This window comes from Cavia porcellus, unplaced genomic scaffold (assembly GCF_034190915.1).
Source record: "Cavia porcellus strain 051 isolate PalLab524CR breed Dunkin Hartley unplaced genomic scaffold, mCavPor4.1 scaffold_11, whole genome shotgun sequence".
Classification (NCBI taxonomy): domain Eukaryota; kingdom Metazoa; phylum Chordata; class Mammalia; order Rodentia; family Caviidae; genus Cavia; species Cavia porcellus.
The window spans coordinates 62,512,723-62,538,850 of record NW_026947494.1 but is presented as its reverse complement, the minus strand read 5'-3'; the positions used below and the strand labels follow the sequence as shown (position 1 = coordinate 62,538,850).

The 26,128-nt window shown below is 45.3% G+C and overlaps 1 protein-coding gene and 1 long non-coding RNA gene across 4 annotated transcripts in view; one reads left to right on the top strand and one right to left on the bottom strand.

The window, feature by feature from the left end:
- Window positions 1-26,128, top strand: part of Sv2c (synaptic vesicle glycoprotein 2C) — a 200,658-nt gene that overhangs the window by 149,461 nt on the left and 25,069 nt on the right. For all 3 annotated transcript variants that reach the window (XM_003470261.5, XM_063258358.1, XM_023565236.2), the window contains 5 exons: window positions 17,121-17,254; window positions 17,708-17,797; window positions 21,424-21,534; window positions 21,926-22,014; window positions 24,984-25,148. In XM_003470261.5, the coding sequence (XP_003470309.1) occupies window positions 17,121-17,254; window positions 17,708-17,797; window positions 21,424-21,534; window positions 21,926-22,014; window positions 24,984-25,148 (589 nt within the window). The remainder of the gene's footprint in view (window positions 1-17,120; window positions 17,255-17,707; window positions 17,798-21,423; window positions 21,535-21,925; window positions 22,015-24,983; window positions 25,149-26,128) is intronic.
- On the bottom strand, window positions 7,702-21,432 carry LOC134478132 (uncharacterized). Its single transcript, XR_010050571.1, has 6 exons — window positions 20,310-21,432; window positions 14,243-18,325; window positions 11,303-11,380; window positions 9,338-9,424; window positions 8,694-8,947; window positions 7,702-7,978 (listed from the first exon to the last, which is right to left on the bottom strand). It is a non-coding gene; the product is annotated as an uncharacterized LOC134478132 (long non-coding RNA).

The window sequence follows — 26,128 nt, the reverse complement described above, 5'->3', positions numbered from 1 at the left end:
TTCTTCCTTTCCTTTTCGTTGGTCTTCTTTAATTTACCAGGGTATCAAAACAGTTCTGTTTTGTTTGATTAGGCCAAACTCTGAAACTTGCAGAGCCAGTGAGTTAGGCAGGGAAGCTCTGTTATTCTTGCTGACTTATTAAGCTTGTTAATTAACCTGCAGTCTTATTCATTCATCTTCATACTCGTTGCCGCTGTCAGAGCTCAATATTGTCTGTAACTTGTGTGTGCATGTGTGGTATGTGTGTGACGTGTATAGTGCGAACCATGTAGGTGTGGTGTGTATGCAGTAGTGTGCATGTGTGCTGTGTGTGGCGTGATTCCCGTGGTTTGTGTGGGAGGGGTGTGTGCCAGATGTGTGTGTGGTGTAGGAAGTTATGTACTGTTCGTGGAGGGGAATGTGTAGTGTTTGTGGGTATGGTACGCACACTGTGTGTGAGGTGAAGTGTGTGTCGTGTTTGTGTGTGGGGGTGTGTAGTATGTGTGGAAGGACTTCGGCATGAGGCGTCACAGAGACCACAGAGATCAGCAAAGCCTTCCTTGTGCTCCACCCCTAGAAACAGCACTCTCACCCCTGCCCCTTGCGCATTAGATGAGCAGAGCCCCTTTGCATTTGGTTCCTTGGGCGGCTCTAGAGAGAACTCTGGGAAGAATGGCAGCCGGCAGCACCCCGAGGAACTCCCTCTAGCCAGGAGCAGGCCGAAGGCTCCCCACTGCAGGCTCAGAAGCTCTTCTGGAGTAGGTCGAATGCAGTGGGGGCTCTGAGGGCTGTGAGGAGCTCAGCCCAAAGAATGCTGTGTGCCAGAAGTGACCCTGCTGTTTCTGTCACCTGACCACTGTTCAGAATGGAGGTTGTAATTTATTTACATGAAAGCAAGGGCCTCAGTGCACAGTTAAAGGATCCGTGATTTTTATGTGTGTATGTCTGTGTCACCAACACCCAAATCAGGATCTAGAGCAGCCTCGCCTCCCTCGGATGCCCCTCACACCCGGTTTTCCGTCCCTCTCCCTCCACCCGCTCTCAGAGGCAGCCACTGCCGGCTTCCTGCTACCAAAGCTCAATTCTGCCTGTTCCGGAACTTCACTTAAATAGAGTACAGAATCTTCTGGCTTCTTTGACTAAACATAATATTTTTGAAAGTCATGATATTACATAAGTAGCTCTTTCTCTTTTACTGTTAGCACCCCATTATAGATATACCACAATGTGTTCTTCCATTATCCTATGGATGAACATTTGGACTGTTTTGTGGGACTCTTCAAGTCCCTCTTGTCAGTTCTTTGGAATTGCTGTGTCCAGTGGTAATTTTGCATTTCATTTTAGATAAGCTGTTTATGTGTGTTTCCCTGTCTAGAGATCTGGAAAGTTCTCGGGGTGCTGGGCAGGGCTGAGGTTGCTGTGGGGTGTCCTGCTGGAGAAGATTATTATTACCATTTTTATGTATTTTAAATTTTTTCAGTGTTTAGATGTGAACCCAGGACCTCATACACACTAGGCACACTCCCTACCACTGAGCCATACCGGCTCACTGTCTCTCCCTGAACACCCTTATACAAGTCTTTCAAAACACCTGACCTCTGCCCGTGTTTCCATTTCTCTGGGATAAATAAGCTGGGTAGGGATGGCTGAGTAGGTGCACAGTGATGAAAGCTGTCAGTCCTCCAGAGCCCCAATGCTTCGAAGTGGTCACCCACTTACGTCCTATCTGCCCCCTTACCCTTCCCAAGGTGAGAAGTGGGAGGTGGGAGGCGGGAGTGGAATAGTATCACCTTGCAGTTTCAGCCTGCCTTTCTCTGACGACAGGTGATGTTAAGCAATGGTCTTTTGAGACTAAGACTGAGTCACCAAACCCTACTGTAGTTGTTTATTTATAGTTTGTTTTGGTACCGGGGATCAAACTCACAACCTAGCCTTGCCAGGCAGGGGCTTACGCCTCTGACCTAAATCACCAGCACCTAAATCCTACTTTTTTTAAAAGTGTGAAATAGCACGTGCAGTGTTCTGGAGTATCCAAGTTGGGTGTCTGATCTGTGCGTCTCTGAAGCACGGGTTAGACAGGGGTAAGGAGCCATATAGAGAAGATGACAGAGGACAGAGAAAGCCAGAGACTGTGTAGCATGCAGGAGGGGAGGTGACATGAGGGGAAGCATTGCTGCATCTTTTCCCATGAATTTTAGTTTATCCTTGTAACTGAACCCCAACAAGAGGGACTTGCAAGTGAACTAAAACAGATGTCCTCAAAGGAACCCCTGGAATTGAATGACACTCAGTTCCCACAGGAGGGGAGCCTTAGAGTCCAAGCCCATCAGCAGCATCAGCAGGACACCCCACAGCAGCCTCAGCCCTGCCCAGCACCCCGAGAACTTTCCAGATCTCTAGACAGGGAAACACACATAAACAGCTTATCTAAAATGAAACGCAGAATTACCACTGGACGCAGCAATTCCAAAGAACTGACAAGAGGGACTTGAAGAGAGATTAACCCATTTTAGGGTTACTGCAGTGGCTGAAAGGTGGGAATTCCAGTCCTCATCTATGATGCCCAAGTAAGCAGGGGTTGATATGTTCACATAAAGGAATACTTTCCAGCAGTAGAAACCAGGAATTCTAATGTGCTACAGTGGGAGGAACCTTAAGACATTGTGCTAAATGAAGAAAGACAGAGCAGAAGGGCAAATACTTCACAATTCCACTCATGCAAGGTGCAGAGAACAGGCAAATCTCTGGAGGCAGAAAGCAGATGACACACTCCCAAGGCGATGTGATGGAGGAGAGGGGGAGGCTGCCTAAGGGCTTGGAGATGCAGTTTGAGGAAAAAGCTCTGGAGATGGACAGTGGTGATGTCTGCACAACAGTTGAGTGACCTGAATTCACTGAACTGGACACTGAAAAAAGTCATTGAAATAGCAAAATTTATACTAGTTATATTCTACTAAAAGGAAGACAAAACAGAAAAATAGTAGCGAAGTGAGCTCACATAGCCAGGGACCTGAAGAGTGAGAGCTGAGGCCCACTTAATCCTATTCGAAGATGGCACTGTCCACCTTTTCGAGAGATGCTTTGAGGTTGGGAGATGGTGCCAGCCAGTGCTGCATCAATGTGCTGGACATGGACAGCTGTAGAATCCCAATGAGAGAAATAAATGACAGCCACAAGGAACACCCACAAGGTGCACCCCAGCGTCCACAGAAGCAGGTGCACAAGAGTTCACATAACTCAGGGGTGAGTGCTGGAGGTGGGTCTTGTATCTTGGTCTTTTAAATGCACTCAGTGTGGCCAGAGCAATGGTAGCTGTCGGCACAAAACTTCACAGATGTGTGTGTATCAGGAAATATTTTGGAAATCTGCAGTTAATGCACACACATGAAGTATGAGTGCGATATTATTTTTTAATTACTTGGAGGCCTATACCTTGCATACCTTACAGACTGGGGGAAGTGGCATTTGAAGTATTCTTTTGTTTATTCCATTCTACCTAAGGTGGTTCAACAGATTCTGTTTCTAGTCTTAGGGAATTTAGCCGAGTTTAGCAGAGTACACATTATACACAAGCGTGTAGGTAAGGCAGCAAATGCAAAAAGAGGCAAATGTACAGATCACTGTGGAATAGCAGAAAGGAAGCCACTGGTTCCGGAACAACGGAGTGGAATCTTTAGAAGTGACGTTCATAGGTTCATAGAAATTTTCCAACAGGCAACAAGGGTGAGAAGCAGACATTCCAGGCAGAGGCGGATCTGGACACAGGATGATAGGGAGAGGGCAGATGTGGAGAGTGCCGTCGGCTTTCACTGTTTCAACCTGTGTCAGAACTGGACGCCAGCTTGGCATCAAGACCACCAGCCCCAGCCTGACCCCTGCACTGAGCCAGTGATAATGAGGGTGCGCGCTGTGCACAGTATCCCTTGTGATTCTTTGCACACGCAAGTGCAGAGGGCGGGAGAGCTGGGCTAGAAGGACAATCACAGGGGTGTAGGAAGCAGGTGGTGAATACAAAGACCATGTACAGGCAGCTGTGTTCAGAAGAGAGCCGGGGACGCCGCCTGCAGAAGGCACAGTAGGTGGGGAAGGCACATTCATTGTCAAGGGTGTTTTGTTTTGTGGTACCAAGGATTGAACCCAAGGCCTTTGTAATGAGCTACATTCCCTGCCCTTTGTATATTTTATTTCATTTCTTTTTTTAAAGTTAAATTTATTGGTAGAATTCAGATATACATAATGGTCACTCTCATCATGTGTAGTTTGTGCCTGTGCGTGATACATCTTGACTCTTATATTCCCCCACTCCCATCCACTCCCACCCACCTCTCTGCCACTTATTTACAAAGGCTTTGTTTCCATTTCAGCTTCTCTTGTTTCAGTTTTGTTTCCCCTCCCTTCGCTCCCCCTTCTCTCCTCCCCTTGCCCCTTCCTATTTGAATATTTACTTCCTATTTCACAGTGTCTATCACATATTTTGATCCATATTTACACTTTCAGTTTTTCACACCAGAGGTAATGTGGTATTTACACACGTCTGTCCAGTTTATTTCACTTATGAGTGTGGTCTCAAGGTGCATCCATTCACCTATAAATGAATCATTTATCCTTCTTTATGGCTAAGTATTACTCCATTGTATTTTTTTTTTAAATCTTCTTTAGCCATTCCTCCATTCATGAGCAGTTGAGCTGTTTCCAAGAATTAGCTATTACAAACTGTGCTACTATAAATGTGGATGTGCATACAGCACTGTGGCATGATGCTTTTAATTCTTTTGAGAAGATATCAAGAAAGAGAATAGCTGGGTCAAATTTCAGACAAGGTCTTGCTAAGTTGTCGCTAAATTTAGATTTTCCATCCTCCTGCCTCAGCCTTCTGGAATGCTGGGATGGCAATGGTGGAGGTGGTTTCAACGATCCGCCTCCAGGCGGCGCTGGATACTTATAAGAAGCAGTGTGCAGAGAGGAGCCTGCAGCAGGAGGACAGGAAAGCTGCGGTGGGTGGAGAGGGGTGCTGGGAGGCGGGGGTGGGGGGAGGGGTGTCTCACAGGTGTGGAGATGATGGGAACAGGGAGCAGACTACGGGCAGAGAGGGACATACGAGGACACGGCTTGCCAAAGTGTCCACTGCGGGTCCTGGGAAGCCAGAGGGCTCCTCTTGCCCACTGCTTAACTGGACAAGTGGCCGAGGCCAGCGGCTCTTCATAGGGACCGCTCTTTACTCCCACGAGTTAGCAGAGACATCTAAGGACAGACCTCCCTCCTTGAATCAAGAGTGCAAATACTTTCAGAAAGACATTCATGCTCTGTGTGCATGCATGCCTGAGCATGACTGTGCATGTGTGTGTGTGTGTGTGTGTGTGTGTGTGTGTAGTGATAGCAATGGTAGCAACCGTTTATTTATTTATTTATTTATTTTGTCTTTTTCCTTTTTATCGGTACCGCGGATCGAACTCACAACTGCCTGCTTGCAAGGCAGGGTAGCAACCGTTTATAAGCCTCAGGAGTTATGGGTGTAGCATTCGATGGAGAGTGCTGTGCACTGCCCGATCCCCCAGTAGGAAGCACCCCTTGGCCTTTTGTGTATATGCTGCCCTTCACTTGTCCTTTGTGGTGCATTTAAAGCTGTGTAAGGAAAAAACTGACGGCCCTGTCCATCATTTTTATAGCAAAAAAAGAGAAAAAGCTTATAATTTTAATTCCCAAAACTAGTTTAAAAACAGAACCCATTCACCCAGGAGTGATGTGGAAGATCCCTGATACTTGCTTCCATTTCTCTGAAAATGAAGGACCTTTAGCCTTAGCTCTGCCGTTGGAGTAGAGCAGCTCACCTGGAGGTGGACAGGCCAGGGGCTCCTTCCCACCCTGGGCTTCTGCTGACTCCAGGCTGGGTGGTTTGTGTCCGAGGGCCAGGGGGGCTATGCACTGTGTATTCAGTGACATCACTGGCCTCTGCCCACTAGATGCCAGCAGAAAGCACCCCCCCAGTATCATGACAGTCAACAGCTCCAAGCCAGGCAGGGCCATGCGTGCTTCTAATCCCAGCACTCAGGAGGCTGAGGATCGTCATGAGTTCAAGGCCAGCCTGAACTACATAGTGAGACCTTGTCTCAAGAAAAGTCTCCAAACATTGACAGATGTCTCTTAGGATGTAATTATCAGATTTAGCAAATAAAGATACAGGATGTTCCACTTGAATTCTAGATTTAAAAAAAAAATAAAAAAGTTTTTAGTATAAGTATATCCCAAATACTGCATGGGACACATGTAGACTGAAAGAATTTGTAGACCCTACGTAGCTGACAGCCAGGATCTCATCCTACCAGGGCGGACAGACGATAGTAGAGGCGTCAGTCAAGAGAATATGTGTGAGGTGACGGCATGCTGTGGGAGTCTTGGAAGTATTTTGGGCATCTGCTCCGTGCCTGGCCAGGAGGCCAGGACTCTTAAGGATTCCTGTCTTGTACCAAAGCCACCGTCACACGGAGAGGCAGGGGCCACATGGGAGTCTCACTCACCAACATCTGGCCAAAGCCACTGTACGCACCATCCCCCCTTGCTGGGACATGAGTAGCTGTGGGCTCCCAGGTTATTAGATCATCTCTCATGAGGAGCAGCCAGCTAAGGTGATGCTCGATGAAAAACTGCTGTGTGAGACCCAGACTGAGTCACTCTGGGTTTGATTTTTCTGGCGCCACAACCCTAAAAGACTGTTCCCTGAGATGCATCAAGGAACAATCATTTCCACAGTCAGTAGCAGCCAGGAACTTATTTCAGGGCCAAGATTAATGGCCTGAGTAGTCAGCCTTTGGGGAGCAGCGGTGAAGCTGAGCTCTGGGGGGTTGCCTGACATCTGGAGGAGAAGGGGAAGCAGGTCGTCGGAGAGAAGCAGGGCCTGCGTGTCTCCAGCAGGGTCATAAATCAAGGATGGGCCAAACAAATTCATCCAGGGTTGGTTTTAACAACTTAGACCACGCAGGTTCCTTCTCTTCAGACAGCCAAAATGAAATTTTCTTTGAACCTGTGTTGAAGTTAAATATCAGCTGTTAACTCTTGTGTGTTCTACTTTTGCCAAAGGAAGTCTAATTTGTATTTGGGGAAGCATCAGACTCATCCACCAGAAAAATACGTTTGTTTTTCTGGGGGCCCCTTTCCTGCCTGGCTGTCATTGGGTCACAGCTCAGGTGAACAGAAGCAGGGGGAAAATAGGGCCGAGGTCTGGCCCCAGCCAAGCCAACAGCCACTACAGGCTCGGAAGTGCCCCTTGGCTTGCCTTGGCCATCAGCACCAGCGCCTGAAAACTACAAGGTCCTGGGGAAGGGTTCAGAAACACGGGGTAGTTACCACAGCAGTGTGAGGGTAAGCAAATGGGGAAGCATGTCTGTCCGAAAGAGCATAGGGGAAGCACCTCAGGGCAGGACACTTTGTGTCTCCACTGTGACTCCAAGCTGTCGCAGGTGTCTCTCCTGCCTCCTCCCCTCTCCCACTGGATTGGGCTCACCAGTTCTTCTCCACCACTGGGAGCTCTCCTAGTGGTCAGGACTCGAGGGGGCTGGCAGAGGACTGGTGGTCCTGGTTCCACCGCAGGTACACTGTTCCATCCCAGAATTCCACAGGCAGCGTTACTGGGACCAAACTGCTCATAGAAGGTGAGTCAAAGGCTCAAAACAGCAAATGAGGACCAAAAGCGGTAAAGAGCTAGAAGATTTGAACAAGATCACAAACTTGGCCTGCTGGGGGAGACATAGGCCCAGCCCTCACCTTTATTATTAGTTGTGGAACAATTCCAAACATGGGGCACGTGGAGCTATGGCACAAAGCAAGTCCCAAGACAGTTCAGACGGTTACCAAGCATGTGCTCTTATCACAGGGAAATTAAGTTAGAAATCAGCTGCTTTAAAACTCCATGCCCAGATGGTGGTGCATACCTGTAAATTCCAGCTATTTGAGAGGCTGAGGGAGGAGGGTGGCAAGTTCAAGGCCATCTTTCGCAACTTAGATCCTGTCTCACAGTAAAAAATTTAAAAGGGTTAGGGATAAGATCACTGGTATGCATAAGGCCCTGGGTTCAATCCGCAGTACCCAAAAATAATTCCATAAATGTAAAAATAAGGAGCCATAGTAGGTATGCTTTTCCTCCCCAGTACTGGAGATTGAAATCAGGACCTTTTCACATTGAGCTACGCTGTCTCTGTCTGTCTGTCTGTCTGTCTGTCTGTCAGTCTGTCTGTCTGTCTCTCTCTCTCTCTCTCTCTCTCTCTCTTTCTCTCTCTCTCATCTCACTAAGTCACCAGGCTCCCCAAGATACCACCACACCCACCTTCAAAAGTTACCTTGGAATGTATAATACAAACTCTGATTGCTAACGGAGTCTGTGAGTTTTTTTATTAACTAAAGTAGGATTTGTTGAGTCACTACTCTCCGCCATGTTGGAAACAGAAAGGAACAGGAAATAAACAACAGGAAATAGACTTGAGTTTCTCAGAAATGGACAGGACCTGACCATGGAGGAGAGCAGAGGTGCCCCACACCAGTTCTGGTTGGGAAGAGAGGAGGACAGCTGAGTGCCACTGCTAGGCCCTAAAGGCCTAGAGGCCTAGAGTTCATAGCTGCTGGTAGTGAACTTGAGGAACTTGAGGCGATCTCAAAGGTATATCCTTAGTGGAGAGACAGTAGGTACGAGCAGCCAGATCTAGCTCCAAAGTGCCCAGACATACCTTTCCAGAGCCATGCGTTAGTCAGCTGGACTCAGAGGGAGGTATGACGTCCCCTCGCTTCAGGCACGGGACTGGCGGTGACAGCACCTAGGTCTTTGTGGCTGTAGTTTTCCCACTTGTTGGATGGAATTTCTGTGATGTAAAGGACAAAACTCTAAGAGTGGCTGTGAGCCTGGTCATGAGTGGAGCAGCTGCGTCACGATCAGGTGTGAGGTGTTTTGTTCTGGGTCAGAATCCACAGGCAAGGGACGGGGCTAGAAAAGGAACAGAGTGGAGTGTGATGTCGGGGCACCAGCAGTGTGGAGCACACATTGGACCTCAGCTGTCACAGTGCTGACTGTGTCAGGGTCCCCCCTCTACCTGCTCCCCTCTAGGGAGAATATCTTCCAACTGGAATGGATTCTGAATTAGTCTATTTCCTCCCCCTGAGACACAATATGGAACACCCACAGCTTAGAGGAGAGGTTTAATTTGCTCACAGTTTCAGTCCATGGTCAGCGGACTCCAAGGCAGGGACAGCCCAGCAGTGGAGCCCAGCTGCTCTGCTTAGAAAGTGGGGACACCACCAGGAAGGAAGGGCCAGGGGCCACCCAGGGCACCCCAGCTATGCCTCCATGGCCACCTAGGTGCACCCAGGGACTTACTGCATCTCTTAATGCAATGAAGTTAGCATGTCAGGATTAACTGGCACCAGTTCCATTAGAATATTCATGCTGGATCACAGAAATCTACTGGGAACCAACAGAGCTTCTGTTAATTGTGAGCAAGAACATGGACATAGAGCAGAAAGAAAACTCAATCTAGAACAGATTGGGGGTACCAGGAACTTGCCTTTTCAAGTCTATTTTAAGGACAGCAACTCTGAAAGGAAATTGGCTCAGGAGTTGGTCTGTGGCATATGCCCCATTACCTTGTCCCTCGCCCTCTGCTAACTCTTAGACTCTTGTGTCACAACTAACTATAGTCTACCTGGTGTTTCATTTTGTTGTTTTGAAAGTGTTCCATTTATTACCATAGATCTATACACAAAGAGACTTTCTTATAACCGAGGCATAAGAAAGATCTGATCTGATCTTAGGATCAGAGAGAAATTTAGTCTGGAATGAGCTAAAGATTCTATTATTTCATCTTTCTACCTGATACTAGATTTATCAATATTTATTTTGGTTGCTTTTCAGCCTCTTAAGACTTAATAGTTCATCAGGTGAACAGAAGTGATTTGTTCTTATTCATTCATGAAATCAGCTTATACAAGAGTGCATATAAATACAAATCTGTGTTTTTATATGTAAAAATAAATGTCTACATTTCATTTTAAATAAATACTTATATGAGCAAAACTGAAGATGAAAGTTAATGTACCTGTAAATGTTGTAGATAATAAATATGAATATACATAATGTGTATCTATAAATTGATAAAGATGGCTTTATATGCCTTTATGGCATGAGCTTCAGTTGTATGTGGTCAAAATTTGGCTATCTTATAAGTTCTTATAGAATAAATTGGCATTGAAATCTTTGATAAAATTTTAATTGATACTCATTATGTAAGATTAATGCTGTATTATTGTTACAAAAGAAAATCTCAAAGAACTTTTGTTTGAAAAACAGGACCGATGTACACACAGAGTCTGGGATCATGTTTTCTTGAACCCTTGGGCTTTTTCTCCCAGCGGTTTTCTCACACTACCTGTGAATCAGGCAGATGGGCTGCAGCAGGAGCTCCTTGTGGAAAGCTCCATTCATCTGCTCTTTACCTATTTGGCACACTGACAGATCTTCTAGAATAAGGGCTGGGGATTTAGCTCAGTGGCATAAGTGCCTGCTTGGCATGAGTTTGATCCCCAGTACCAAAAAAAATAAATGAATAAATAAATAAAAACTTCTTTTAAATCTTCTAGAATAAATAAGTTCATTAATTTGTGAGTTTCAAAAGTCACCAGGAAATCTTCAAAAGTGTGTGCAATTCAAATTCACAAAGTAGAGGCCAGCGTGACTTCTGCTGCCAGCCACTCACTCTGTGCATTTCGAATGGCAGCACAGAGCTCAGAAACAGAAAGAAATGGAGGTAGGCTGTAGTTCAGTGCAGAGCATTTGTTTCACATGTGTAACACCTGAGTTCAATTCCCAGCACCTCAAAATAAAAGAGAGAGAGAGAGAAGGAGAAAAAGAAGAAAGAAAGAAGTTGAAACAGAGAAACTAGCAGGAAAGTTGGCTCTTAGAGATGGATAACTGAAGGATGGGCTAGAATTTAACCCAAAATTGTTACAAAAGAGCATATGTATAATTGGCTCCCACTTCCTTCAGGGCTGGACCCTGCTGATTGTTGTGATTACCATTGCACTGTTTGTCACAGCTCTTGGAAGTGTGGCCTGTTGCAGGCAGTTCGAGTAGCGACAGGCCTCTGCCCCAGGAACCCGAGGCTGGAAAATGACAGGGGTTATAGGCTGAGAGCGAAGGTCTGTGAACATCACTGTCTTTTCTAGAGGTGTCAGACCCTTCCTCACTGATACTCATAAATGTGCACTGTGTTGTCACTGTTTATATTTGTCACCAGCAAAATCAACACTAGTTTTGTTCAGAAAAATGCAAATACCAAACACTTACACAATTATAATTCCAGGGTTTTTTCCTCTCTCTTCTCTCATGAATGTATGGGTCTCAAAAAATTAAAGACTTCCAATTCTGAAAAGAAATGTAATATAAAGTGATACAAAACTCAGACCTTTCCAAAGTAGTGTCAAAATTGAGTCTCCATTCACCCCTATCCTGAGTAACCACTGAAAACAGCTGAGTATATTTTTTTCTTCCATTTGTTTCTTAGCTCCAATTATATATTTTATATGTGTATAAAAATGAAATCACTACTTACATTGATTGGAAAAAAGCTTTTCTTTTTTCACTAGCCAATGTAACTTGGACATTTTCCAAGTTAAATCAGGAAGATGCACCTTATTCTTCCACACTGTTTACTTGAGGGTCGTTGCATGGCTACACCCAAATTCAGTTAACTGTCTCCTGTGCACAAACAAATACATATCTTTATTTCTAAAGATTTTATTTTTACAAATTAAGAGGAAGATGGAAAATCTTTGCTGATATCAGTGGCAGGGATATCCAGCTGCAGCTGGTTAAGTCTTCCAGTCACAGATGACACTAGATGTATGATGGCCAGGTGTCTAGCTAAGGATCAACATGTCCTGCTGATTACATAGTATTTGCAGTTTAAACCAATGGCTAAGAGTATAAAACTTTATTTTTGTAGGAGACAATCAGAATTTCATCGATTATCATTCCCTTCTAAGTTTTTCTCACTAGGGAATATGGGTTTGGAACCACCTCCCCCCTACTTTCTATCTTAGGGATTAAACACAGGGCCTTTTCACTGGCTACATCCCCACTATTTTAAAAAAAACATTGGAGTTTTTTGAGTCTCCAGCCCTTATTTTTATTTTTTTGACACAGTGTCTTGCTAAATTGTCCAGGCTGGGCTTAAACTTGAGATCCTCCTGCCTTATCCTCCCAGCATGTTAAATATAGCAGTATACCACTGTGTCTGACTTAAGCTACTTTTCAAGAACATTTTAGTTAGCCAAGTGCTTTGTGAATAAAAATCACAGACAACACATAGGTGATTGACTTCTTAACTATTAAAAATTGATCCCCCATACAGTAAAGTTTTCCTCTATTTTTTCTCGTTTTCATTCGTGTTAAAGTTTTCTTTTAGAACATTGGAGCTTGTGTGTTGAACCTAAAATCTGCATTCTTGTCATAGCTGATATTCAAATGCAAATGAGTCAAGTAGATACCAAGCCCCCAAGGTATCCAGACAGAGCACAGAAAAGTGCAAAACCCAGCACTTTGCTTGGGTCCAGCTTTTACCTCAGCACCTTGAAAAACAGGCAGCCAGTCTCAGCAGTAACAGAGCACAGCAGCCTAGTTCTGCTTATTATTCAAGGCACACAATGCGCTCATTAGCTCCACACTGTGCGACTGAGCAGGGACAGCTTTGTGTGACAGCCTAGTGGGGGCCTTCCTCACACAGAATTTACATCATCCGTACATAAATCCCCAGCAGGACATTTTAATGAGAATTTTAACAAAGTCCAAAGAACAATTAAAAGCATCAGCTTTGCAAGAATTATTTTTTAAGACCCAAAAAGGGCATGGTGCCAACAAAAAGGGCTCATTAAAAAGAACTCCTTTTACCAACTGCAGACAAGAATTCAAAAAACAGCACAGTTCTCCAGGTGCTTACAGCTTGGCTCTGTCCTTCCCTCCGCTTTCTGATATTTGTCCTGTAGCCTTTGTGGAGCTCGTAAACTCAGAATTAAGCTGTCTCTCTAAATGGGGCTCAGAGGTGTCCTAAGGACTCGTGTCTGAGTGGGGATGGTGACCAGCATTTCCCCTCTGCAAGCTCTTACCTCTAAACACCCACCTTCTGCTTGCTGTGTGACTTGCTTCCCCACTGGATCAACATTACGTGCGTAGTCAAACTTACAATCTTACTGGCTGATTACAGGTACGTCCCACATTGTATCCACTTTGTGATTTTGTACCCACTCCATGATTGCTCTATAAAACCCACTTTCAGGTCCCCTCTTGTCTCTCAGGAGATCTCATATTCTTAACATCTGTTGTTCCTTAGAATTCATTCTTTAATTTCAGGGAACATGAGTTCAGTTTCCTAAAAGGTTGAGGGTTAAATTCTTTATTCTGTCATTTAGAGCTCCCACCAAGACAATTGTGAGGAGGTGAGAATTTGCTTTAGTTTCATGGATTCTAGATTGTGACCCACTTAGGTAAACAGAATTGGCAGCCTTACTTGTCAATTGCTTACCCCTTGGATTTTTTTTTTCTTTTTTATTGGTACCGGGATTGAACTCACGACTGCTTGCTTGCAAGGCAGGCACTTATGCCGCTGAGCTAAATCCCCAGCCCCTACCCCTTGGATTTTTATGCCTTGTCTTTTTTACATGTTGCTATTTGTTGAAATGATGATAAATTTAAATTGAGAACATGGAGAGATTATAATGTTTCTTTGATGAGATATATTACTTTTACAGACAAGGTCTTGTATTCCTGTTTTGAATATGCTACATTTGGACTTCCTGGCTAACGAATTTATTGGTGCTCTTTGCTTGACCTTTCTGACCTGTTTTGACTGTTGTGATTTGTTCCCTTATCTTAGTAGCCCTAGGGAAAGTAATGTTAGAAGCGCTCTAGTGGACTTGGATACTAACCAAAATATAAATTCACAAAATGCTATAAAATGGGTCTTTTTGTGAAATCTTGTTTATTTTTAGGAAATATACATGCCTATTAGTAAATCACGGGACTCCAACTGTCAGTTAAAAGGCAGTTGTTCTTAAAACATGGAGGACGGTTTTCCCTGGACAACCTATTGTGTCAGTTTCCTCTCAGATCTGACCTCCCACTGGTGAGGGTCACTCTTACTTCCTGAGATCCCCTACTGTCACCTGAGGCTGAGGGTGATGACACCTGGGAGAACTGTCTCGGTAACTCCTGCAAGAAGAAAAGACTCACCTCTATCCAAGGTGATCTCTGACAGGCTGCAAAGTGCTCCAGCCACTTCCAATTTGCTCTTTGAATTTTTCCCCTCTCACTCTCTTTCAAAGCATTGAAAAGCAGTTGATTAAGTCTCCGGATTATTATTTTAATCTCGCTAGCCATGCCTCCTTCTTTACACATGACTGTTACAGCTGAATCAGTTTTAGCTTGCACTTTTGGAAACACATGCTGGAGTCAGGGTGTGTTTCCCGAGAAGACAAGAGTGTGCGTCCATCAGGGTGAGCTTTCCGACCGAACCTGCCTTCTGGCCACTGTTCAGATAGCAGCCACGTGCTGTGGAGCAGGTCACTTCAGGGACACTTTGAGGGCACATGAAAACAAGGAATTCTAAGGAATGTCTAGTTTCCTCCTAGTTGTTTTTGGAAAACTCAGTGTCAAATTCTCTTATTCCTTTAGAATGTATTCTCAAGCATAAAAACTATTTAACTTCACATATTGAAAAAGAGCTGTCTAATATTTTTCTGTGCCCCCAAGTGGTCTGCCTACGCCCTAGAAACAAAATGTAATATGGCGAGCAGTATTGATACTATTTTATAATTAAAATCTTACTGTAAGAGAGAGGGAAAATGAGTTACCTTATTTTAAGACTTTTTTTGCATGATGAGAGAATCCTTTCTTGTGTTCAACATATAAATACAACCCACAAGGAAAACAGACACCTCTGGCCATTAATCAGACGCATTTGCTGTTACTGAGCCTGAGGCTCCCTCTGCCCTCTGGACTCTCAAGGCTGAGGCTTCCAATTCAACCTTAAATGAAGCCTCTACTGGGCTGACACCATCCCTATCTAACTTTGTTCAAGATCCTCAAGGACAATATCTCTGTAGAGGTGAGTAGAGTGTACATGGAAAGAACAAAGACCTTTTTAGGAAGGGATGGATCAGAAGATCCTGTCACCCAGTTGGGTGACTGGTGTCTGTCTAGATTTTATGGGATCAGGTGATACCAATTAGAAGACCCTGCTTATCCCCTGGGGAGGTATGTGGGCTTGGTCATTCTGTCTTTATCTTGAGGCCTGGCCTTCAACCTGTGCACCTTCAGCCATGGTTGTAATTTTACCCTGGGAACCTGATTCCCAAATGGTACTACAGAATCTTGAACAAGTGCTTCTGAATACCCAGCACTAAAAGGCAGGGTATGGCCCTGGGAGTGCTTTTACAGCATCCGGGACCTGCTCAGCAGTCTGCAGGGTACCTGAGTCATGGATTAGACAGCAGCAAAGGGATGGCCTGCACGCCTTACAGCTGTGGCTGTAGGGGCTCTCCTGGTACCAGAGGCCTCCAGGCTGACTTTAGACAAAGATCTCACTGTATATACTCTTCACAGTGTGGGGGCGCAAACTCGGCATGCCTGACATCTAGTAGGTTGGGAGTGACACTGATTTCTCCCATATCATTGTGACTGATGCATACAGATGTTCAATAAGATTACAAAAGAATGGACAAGAAGCTATCGAAGGTTTCATGAAACATTAGGAAAATTCATGAAAAAATCATGTTGAGATTCCACCAATTACAAAGGGTAAGGTATGTGCATATTGTATGTGTTAGTGGGAATGGAACCCAGGGCCTCTGGACTGAGCTACATCCTCAGCCTTTTTGATTTTTTTTTTTTTTTTTTTTTTTTTTTTTTTTTTTTTTTTGAGAGAGGGAGAGTCTTGCTAAGTCATTAAGTTAGCCAGGTTGGCCTCAAGCTTGTGGTTCTCCTGCCTCAGCCTTCCCAGAATGCTGAGATTACAGGAATGTTGTCCCCAAAAGAGCAGAGTAGACCCAACAGCCTCAGGCTGACCCATGGAAGTCACCTGCCATACTCAAAAGGAAGGCAGGAATAGGGGTACAGTCCTTTCAGGGTAAGCAGATGAGATGCATGTGATTCTTCCTGTGTTGATTTTCTCGGAGAAACAGCCAGTAAGGTCAAGGACAAAGAGTGGAACTGGCTGCTGGAAACTTGGAGAAGGACAAAAGGTAGAAAGTAGTTTTGGAGACTGAAAGAAAATAGATGCAGATGAGTGGAGAGAGCAGTGAGTAGATAATGCACCCTCTGTGTACAGGGAGACCACCACACGCGTGTGTATACACGTACGTGTGTGCCTACCTGCACACCAAGCAGAAAGGGATAATGGGAGGGGACTTCTGCTCTTGGCCTTGAGGACTCATGTCTCCTCCAGATGCTTGCTCTCTTGGTCATGCAAGCGACAAATCATCTTACAGCTCTCCAGGGGATGTGGTGCATGCAGACTACCTGAATTTTCTTCCCAGAAAGCTCTATAAATGTCAAGCTTTGCTCGCAAATAAAATTTCATTTCCTATAATTCATCTATACCTCTATAAATCTCTTCTGTTTCCAATTAGATTTGACATGCATCATTATTTCTCATTCAGAACCACATTTGGATTTTGCTTTAGACCATTTTATATTCATTCAAATCCTGGCCACCTTTTCTTCAAAAAATTTTTATTTGCAACCTGTTGTGGTTGTTTTTATTCTTTTATGTCTAAAATGTCCTATTTTCCTAATATTGAGATATTAAATCTTTGCCTGTGCAAGGTGAACATTCTCTTGACCTAAAGTGTGATGTGTAGGAGTAGGCAGCACAGTGGGTGCCCTTGGAGAAAGCGCTCTCCCACTGTAATTTGGGGACTTGGTTTCACCTAAGCCCACATGCACACCCCACCTAGGCTTTGATCCTTCCTGGCACTAGTACTGAGGCTGATCAATGACTTTGCGATAGTTAGCCTTGACTAAAAAGGTGCAGGTGCAGACACCCACAAGTGCTTTTCCCCACGGGCCATCTGGGGGCGCCTGCCTCACTCTCCCCGTCCTCCTTTCCCAGGGTGGAGCTTCAGCATGGGCTCGGCCTACCAGTTCCACAGCTGGCGCGTTTTCGTCATTGTCTGCGCACTGCCCTGCATCTCCTCGGTGGTGGCGCTCACGTTCATGCCCGAGAGCCCGAGGTTCTTGCTGGAGGTAAGTTGGTCCTACAGAGCCTCGCCCAGCCACGAACGTTGGGAAAGGTAGCCGGCTGGTGCTAGGAGCCAGGTTTCCTCCTGGGAGAGGAGAATCTCCTTCCCGCTGTGGAACGGTGAAAGCCTTGGCTTCACGCAGCTGTGCTCTAAGCAGTGCGCTTCCAGCTGCCTGCTGGCCAGAAATAAATCCCTCCTTAGTCAAGTAACTTTTCGCTCAAAGAGTGTGGCTTCTTGCTTCAAAACTGAGAGTTTCCAGCCACAGGTTCTGCTCGTGGCAAGAGACTTGTCGCTTGCACTGCTCACGTAGTCAGTGCTGCCCGTGTGTCCCCAAGGGAGGCAGCTGAGGCCGCTGCACAGCCGCACTGCACGGGTGTGGACGACGCGAGGAGGTGACTGCGGACAAGCAGGCGTCACTAGCAAACGGGGCCTCACTGTCTGCCCAACATGTCTTTAGGTTGGAAAGCACGACGAAGCCTGGATGATCCTGAAGCTGATCCACGACACCAACATGCGCGCACGGGGACAGCCCGAGAAGGTCTTCACGGTGAGTCTTGCGCCGGCCAGCTCAGTTGCGGGGCCTGGCGGTACTGTCAGGGCTCTGGACTTCACTTCCACGTCTGCAAAGTGATCGTAATATTCACAAATGTGTAAATTATATAATCATACAACGCATGCTAGTGGGGTTGTGGGAGGGACTCACGAGATAATTATGGGAAAAGCACTCAGTAAATAGCAGTATTTAATGTGTACTCACACCCGTGCGGGTACAGAGGTCTGTGTGCAAGCAGTGTGCGCGTAAGCCGGCAGGGCCGCAATCAAAAGACCAAGATGAGGTTGTAATTTCGGGTTCTCTACTCCCACCTAGAAGCCCCAGTTTACCTGTTCTTGCTTGCTTACGGGTACCACTGGGAGTCGCCACTAGCGGGCTTTTACAGCATGGGGTCCTCAGGGTGACTGCTGCCCCTAATTCAAGATCTCCAAGGGGCCAGCTCAGGACTGTGCGCTGTGGAACTGGAACCTGGGCGCTGGGCTTCATCCAAAGGCGCAGACCAAACAAACTCCACTGAAAACGCTATGATTTGAGGATAAAAACATATACTTTTTTTTGAAAAACTACTTTTAAAAGTTCCTCCTGGAGACTGGCCATTTAGCTCAGTAGAAGAGTGGTCATCTAGCATGCATGCAGCCGTAGGTCTAATCCCTAACATTACTCACCAGACACACCCCCCCCAAAAGCCTCCAGATTTTAAACTGGATACATGATATTTTTTGGAAAATAATATTTTAAATCTTTTGATGTATATAGAGTCATGCAATTAGATTCACACTGTTTTGCCTAAAATAGATTTAGAAGAACATGCATCAAATGTAAGGGGACCTGAGTAAGATCTCAATGGCTTAAATAAATCAGTTGTATTTGGTAAAATGTGTGAAAAGGGCCTGAGTAAGTAGCTCCCTGTCATCTTATTTATTCATTTCATTTTTATTAGGAAACACATTTTTCATATGGTAATTACAGGCTTTAGTCTGGCCTCTGACCTCTATCTAAATTACCACATTTTTTAAAGTACTAGAGATCAAACCCATGGCCTTGTGTACACTAAGCAAGATTCTGCACTGAACTGTAGCCCCAGCATTTTTAATTAGCAGATTTTTAATTAGCAGAATTTTGTATGCAGTAAAATGAAGAAAGGAAGATCGGCAATGGACGTTCTCCATTAAAGACCTAGAGGTCCTTGGACAGGTCCTTTTTTTTTTTTTAAGTGAATGCACAGTAACAGTAACATTATTAAAGAGTATTCTCAAATTAAAAGCTCATAAGGGTGGAGGAATCTGAAGACATTGTGCAGATACCTCAGGTCACTTAATTCTTCTCAGCCAGTGGAAGACAAACCCTTTGTCCACTTTATTGAATATCTCTTAGAAAGGGGCTCTGAGGGGGTCCTCAATGCCCTGCTTACCTGCCTTTCATTCCAGAAGATACGATCACCAAATCCACTCTTAAGCATCCTTGTTAATGTTATTATATAGCATTGGCAAATGGGTTAAACTTTGTAATATAAAAGGTAGAGGAGAATAAGGTAGGAACATTCCAGAGAATGGATGGATCATCTCCAAGTTGTGAGTCTACCGTGACAAATTTATCCCTTCTTTTCTGCTATGCATACAACATGATGATGTTTCATGCATTCCTCAAAGGTACCTTTTTAAATCTCTTCATGGTCTGTTCTTACCTTAAATGTTTTCCAAGACTTCATGTCAGCTAACTTCTATTTCAGCCCTATGCACTCTCCTCAGCTACTTCTTGCATCTTTCTCCTAATGCACAAATCCCTGAGGTCCCCATGTATATATGGAAGGGCTTGTGACATCCCCCTAGAGTCTCCCCCAGTGGCCCTTTAAAAGCAATATCACTAGCCAGGTATGGTGGTGCATGCCTGCAACCCCAGCACTTGGGAGTCTGAGGCAGGGAGATCATTGTGAGTTTGAGACCAGCCTGGGTTACAAAGTGAGCTCAAGTCCAGCCTGAACAGCATAGTGAGACCCTGACTCAAAGAGACTTTTAAAAAAATGCTATATCACTAAATCTGAATTTACCACCTTAAAAGTCCCCTAAACTCTGCCAGGTACCACCAGCACCACCCAAACTGGAATCTTGAAATTCATATTATTATTTATTTATTTCCTTTATTCTCATTATAGACAGGAAATGATCATGTGCTCTTCTATTTCCTAAGTACTGGCTGTCACTGTCTCTCATTTCCCACCCTTCCTGTCACTGATGTGGTTCAGTCCCCAGCATCCACTGCCTTCTGACTTTGTGCTATTTTCTAGACTCCTAGGCTCCTTGGAGCCCCTAGTGCAGTTTTCCCTCATTCTGCTAGATGTCTGCATGGTATCCCTGTGTTCTGGAGCGCCCTCCAGGAGGCTCAGACACTCAGCACGTAGCACAGTGTTCTTCTGTCTGTCTCAGCACGGATCCTGAGTCCTGAAGCCCTGCCTCCCACTCCAGGTCAAGGGCCCCTGAGCAGCCTCCCTGCCCACGGGGGCTCTCACCTCACCCAATAGATGCCTGGAGGGTGTGGTGGTTCTGTATCTGCTTTGCTCATGATGCCAGTGAATAAACAAGCAAATGGCTGCGAGTGCTGACATGTAAGCTTCTCAAAAGTAAATGTCGTATGGCAAGAACACTTCAGTGACACAAACAGCAACAACCTGAGTGTCAGGAAATCATCCATCATTCTGGGCCAACCATTTGGAATCACCTCCTTCACTTAGAAATGCTTTTCATTTGAAAATCCCATGGATCCCTGTGTCCTGTCTGTCAGAAGCCAGTTTCAGCACCTGGCTTCTCACAGGAAAGCTGCTGTTTAGGGTTTGGTCTGCCACATCCAAAAGGGGTAGCAGGAACACATTTCCATAGCTTCTCAGAGTGGTCCAAGCAGTAGTCATTAGCAGGGAAGGCTGACCACGTGCAGAGGCCCTTCTTCCTTTCTGTTCCCTTTGCAAGCTTTGTCTCTGTGTTGAAAGCACCATTTTGCCTGCCTTGTGGTTCAGTTCCTTAGTGAAAGGAGGCCACCTCAAGCCATAGACGCTGCTCTGCATGCTGAACCTGTCCTTTAGTCCCTTCAGTAGCCAAAGAGTCGCACTGATGCTTGTGATAGAAGGACGCTTGCTCACTGCTTACATCGTGTCCCCGGTGGCACCCGCTGGCTGGTTGCTGTGAGCTCAGTGGTGAACGGGTTGGAAGGGCCTTTGTGGTGCTCTGTGAAGAATAGCTGGGCAAGAACAAGTTTAGTGCTATGGTTAGAAGCCACATTCATCGACTGTGTAGGTTCCCAAAAGTGTGCACAGCAATGTTGGTCCTGCAACATAATTCCAAGCCCGGAACTGGTATAGGTGCAGGTTTCCCCCGTATGTGTGTCATGGTGGTGGTGATTTGGAGCAGGTGTCTCCATCTCTAGCATTTGCTGACCTCCTTGTCTCCACAGGTGTCTCATCACTCACTTTTCACCCAATCCTTTCAGGTGCTGTCTGAACCTGGAGACCCATTCCAACAGCCTTGCATGCGTGGGTAGTGATTAGCAAACACTACTTACTTATTGAAGCCAAGTTTTGCTCCTTCGCTCACATTGTGAGCTCCAACTTTGCACCCTCTTGTTCTCTACAGGTGAACAAAATCAAAACCCCTAAGCAAATAGATGAGCTGATTGAGATTGAGAGTGACACTGGAACTTGGTACCGGAGGTGTTTTGTTCGGATCCACACCGAGCTGTATGGAGTAAGTACTGAGTCCTGCGGGACCTATGTGTCAGCTTCGCTCAGGCACAGTCAGAAGAGGCGCTACAGTGACAGTCCATGAGCAGGCTCCTCCCCGTGCCCCCAGGATGCTTGGCTACCAGGCTGGGATGGGCAGAGGGCTGGATTGCTGGCAGCCTGTGTTTGGGAGGGCAGGCAGCGGGCCAGGAGCTGATGATGGCGGGCTGCCCCAGATCCGTGGACCGCACCGAAGCTGAAAGTGACCACACCAATATTTTGGTTCCCTGTGGCCTTGTGCTTTTACATTTCAACCTAAAATAAATTCAGTCCAAGAAAAAGTCAGTTTTTTAATAATTTGATGGAAAGAGTGAGGTTGTCTAACTGTGAGAAACTAACTCTCTAATATTTCACAGATTTGGTTGACTTTTATGAGATGTTTCAACTACCCCGTCAGGGAAAATACAATAAAGCTTACAATCGTTTGGTTCACCCTGTCCTTCGGGTAAGTGATATTTAAATTCTTAGGGGAGTGAGCTCATGCAATGTCACCTCCTAACTCCCAGCCACATCGCTGGTTTTCCTTACCCTGCTTGGTGTTGTTCACCCGCAGGGAGAGAGTGCTTTGTTCTGTCACAATTTGTTGACAGTAACAGTTCTTCTAAACCAATGATGCTATTTCTATTAAAAACATGGTCTGGCAAAATAAATGGCATTGCAAAGTCACTATGGGCCTGGGTGGTTGACCCGTGACTGTCCATTGCCCTCCTCCTCAGCAGTGTCTCTGCTGTCCTTCAGCAGCCAGGCAGTCTCCACCCCAGCCCCCACCATATGCTCTCACCTCCTTCCTTAGCAGCATCCACCCCATCACCTTTTTTCTTTTTTAATTGCGACCCCTCTACCCTCCCTGTTCCTTGTTCAGCTTTATGATTCTTTGCAGCATTTTCCACCTTCTGCAGTGCAAAAGGCTTCTTTATTCCAACAAACAGTAGCGCTCTGGCTTCTGGCTCTGGAAGCTACCCGAGTACAGGAGTGTAACTGCTGCCCACTGGTGCGCATTCCTGGCATGAGGTAGCAGTCACGAAGCAACTGCTCCCAAGGGAGTAAAATGCCATGTATGTCCTTTAAGAAGAGAGGAGGCAGGGAGACAAGTTTAGGATTTTCTTTTCTTCTCTAATGGTGGACATCTCTTAGAATGTGTGTATATAACTCGACTGTTGCCTATAAAGACAATCAGATGGTTCCCTACTCAGTTGGGCCGGCAGGCTTCTCAGCATGTATCCTGCAAGCTCTGTCTCCTAAACTGAAGCAGGTGAGTGATCAGAGACCACTTTTCCCAGAGCTGGCTGAGGTGTTGCACCAAGAAACGAGGGCACTCCGTGTCCTGCATGCACGGCTTGCTGTGTGACCACTTGGCTGTGTGGCATGGATCCTCATTCCAAGTTGAGAGAGTTGGTGTAAATATCTAAAGTTGTTCTCATACACCATTTAGAAGTTCCATGAAGGGTGGCCTGCAAACAAGCACATAGAAGGTGTGATTGTATGCTAAACATGGGGTTAGGGACCCAGAGGGCAGACCTCTCTCCAGGAGTAAAGGCTTACATGATAACCAGTGCTCAGGGTTTACTTGGTCAATGTATTCATTTTTGGCCAGATCTGAAGTTTTATCATTTTCTTCTTGCCATCTCCCCAAAACCTCAGCTGTGCCAAATGTCTTGGGTGTTCAGTAAATGCATAATAGAGTAAGAATTAGCAGTCACTGACGGTGGCCTCTCCAGTGTGGTATGCTTCCTCTGTGGGTGCCACTGGCAAGTGTTTGCCCTCTGTGTGACCAGAACACCATGCACAGCTGTCGTTGCACCCCTGAGTTACTGCTTAGTCACCTCCTTGTCAGAATTAGGTGATAAAATGACTTGTGCTGTCCTGTGAGCATCCTTGGGGTACAGGATATCTTGTACCCCTTTTAACCTCAGCAGTCGCCTGGAAGGTGGCACTGTAGCATCATTCCAGTGTGAGAGGTGGGTGACACAGGTTTAGCTAACTGGCCTGAGTTCACAGAGCTGACAAGTGATCAAACTCCATCTTCCCCTAGTGGCTGTGCTCATGACCACTTCGTTGCTTGTGCAGCAAATAACAAGCCTCCCCAAGCTGCAGGTGCTTCTCTCCCAGGGTCTTTAATTTATCCCATCTGGATGAGGCCAAGTTCTTAGACTTTGTCCAGAGATCCCACTTTTGGAACTACCATGGTGCATTAGCGTGGCAGTGTTCAGTAGGAATAGAAAAAGAAATATAATGTGAGTCACATGGCAAAAAGCCAAGTAAAAGGAAACAGGTGAAATGAATGTTAATGTATTTTTACTGAACTCATTATGTCCAAAGAGATATGATTTCCACATAAAACCAATATGTAAATTGCTAGTAGTTGGTTTTACGTTGTTTTGGGGTGTCTTCTTTGGAGTGTTTCTCAGGGACAGCACCTCTACATTTGGACTGACCACATTTCAGCGGCTAAGTAGGAGCCTGTGGCTGGTGGCACTGAACTAACATAACAACACAAGAGCGTGAGGAATTACATTCTAGGGGTCGAAGGGCAGACAGTGGAAGTAGTCTGAATTTTCAAATAGTAACCTGAACATCCTTTCCTTCAGCCTTGAACCATCTTGGAAAGTGGGGCTCTGCACCCTACTGGCAGGATCACAGTCATGTAGGAAACCAGAAAGTTCTCCACTAGCAACAGAGTTCACTCTGTAAGGCTCTCACCCTTCTTGGGTCCCAGGGGTTTGTACCCCTAGATTAAGAGGAAATGAGGGCTTCTCAGTGCTGCCTGATTAGTAGAAATAGCCTGGGGCTGAGTATCTTGTGGCTCAGTCCATTTCTGCAGCTATAACCAAATACCACGGATTGGGATGAATCAACTTCTCTAACTTGTGAAGGCTGAGAAGTCAAGGTCAAGTTGCCAGGCAGTTTAGTGTCAGTGAGGCTGATTCTTCTTCTGGGATGGTGCGTTGTCCCCCAGAGAGGACCAAATCTGTCTCAGGGGGCTAGAGGAGACAAAAGAGGCTCCTCCCACAGCTGTTGTATGATACTAATCCTACTGGTGAGGACTCTGCCATGTCCTTACTTACCACTGAAAGGCCTCACTTCTTAATACGGACACAGTGGGGTTTGGGCCCAGTTTTTAGGGCACTTTCGTGTGTGGGTATAGAATGGGATTCTTGCGCCATCTCTGCTCAGAGGAAGGGTTCAGGGGTTACATACTCAGGGTATTTCAGCTATCCAGAGCATCTCTCTAGCTTGATTTTTGCAGAGTAATCTTGTAGGAGAAGGGGTGGCTCCAGTTGCTATGTGATGATTCTTTTGAATGTTAGAGGGAGCCAGTCAGAGCTGGAAGCATCGTGGCTGAACACACTGGGAGGCACTCCTCCCTGAGATGTACCTGCACCTTTATAAACGCCTGTCTGTTTGTCTTTGCAGGTACTACGGATTATCTGTGTGGTTCCCTGATGTCATTAAACATCTTCAGTCTGATGAATATGCACTGCTAACTAGAAATGTGCAAAAAGATAAATATGCAAATTTCAGTATTAACTTTACGATGGAAAACCAGATTCATACTGGAATGGAGTACGACAACGGCAGGTCTAGAACCTTTGAAATAATTAATTTGCTACCTAGTCACGAAATCCAATTTCTGATTAGTACTCACAATACTAAAAACCTGTGGGGTTTGTCCTTTAATTTTCACACTTAGTCATTTTCAGGCTAAATGAGAATACTTTCAAATGGGCGCTGAAGATGCCTGCGTATCAGTTACTTGACTTAAAGCCTCTTCTGAAACCAGGGACTAAATCCAAAATGTGGTTTGCTGAGCCTCCCATTCCTCAGCAAGACATTGCTGTTCTGAACGCTGCCCTGTGCTGGCCATTAGGGGAGCTTGATTGTATCAGGGCGGGTTTTCATTAGAGAAAGAAGTGACTCCTTGAGTTAAGAGCTTTAAAAACACCACAGTGTCAGCAAGGGAAGCTGGACTCGGAGAAGTAGTCCACATGCTTTGTGGCATACAGATCTATTTACGGGCCATCTGAGAAAGCTGGTACTGGTGTGAGCTCGGGATCGCTTATATTACTAGGAAATGGCCCGAACTTCAAAATGACGAAAGTGAAATCCAAAGTAATTGAATAAAGTTTCCCAAAGCAGAAACCTGTTTGAAAAGGTGAAAAAGAACTCCATGGGATAAAAGGAGAGTTACTGACTGGGCTGTCACTCTTCTGGTTAGTGACTCAGTGAGGGCCCTGAGCATAGTTGAAACCAGGTAGGAAGAGCTTCCCTCTCCCACTGACATCCTCAACTAGTAATTTACAAAAACCTTACCATGAAGTGCTGTAATTTGCTCTGTAATTCTTGAGTGAAATTTTATTTTAAAAGATACTGCTAATCCCTTAGATATTTCTAAGATATGTTTGTGTCTTACTCACAGTTTTGATAATTTGTTAAAGTTCTAAACTGAATAGTCAGTGATCACTTGGAATTGTTTTTACCTTAGCAGTGCTGTGATGAATAATTTTAATAGGACTGCATTGAAATCCTTGTAAAATATATATTGAATATTTTACTTCTTA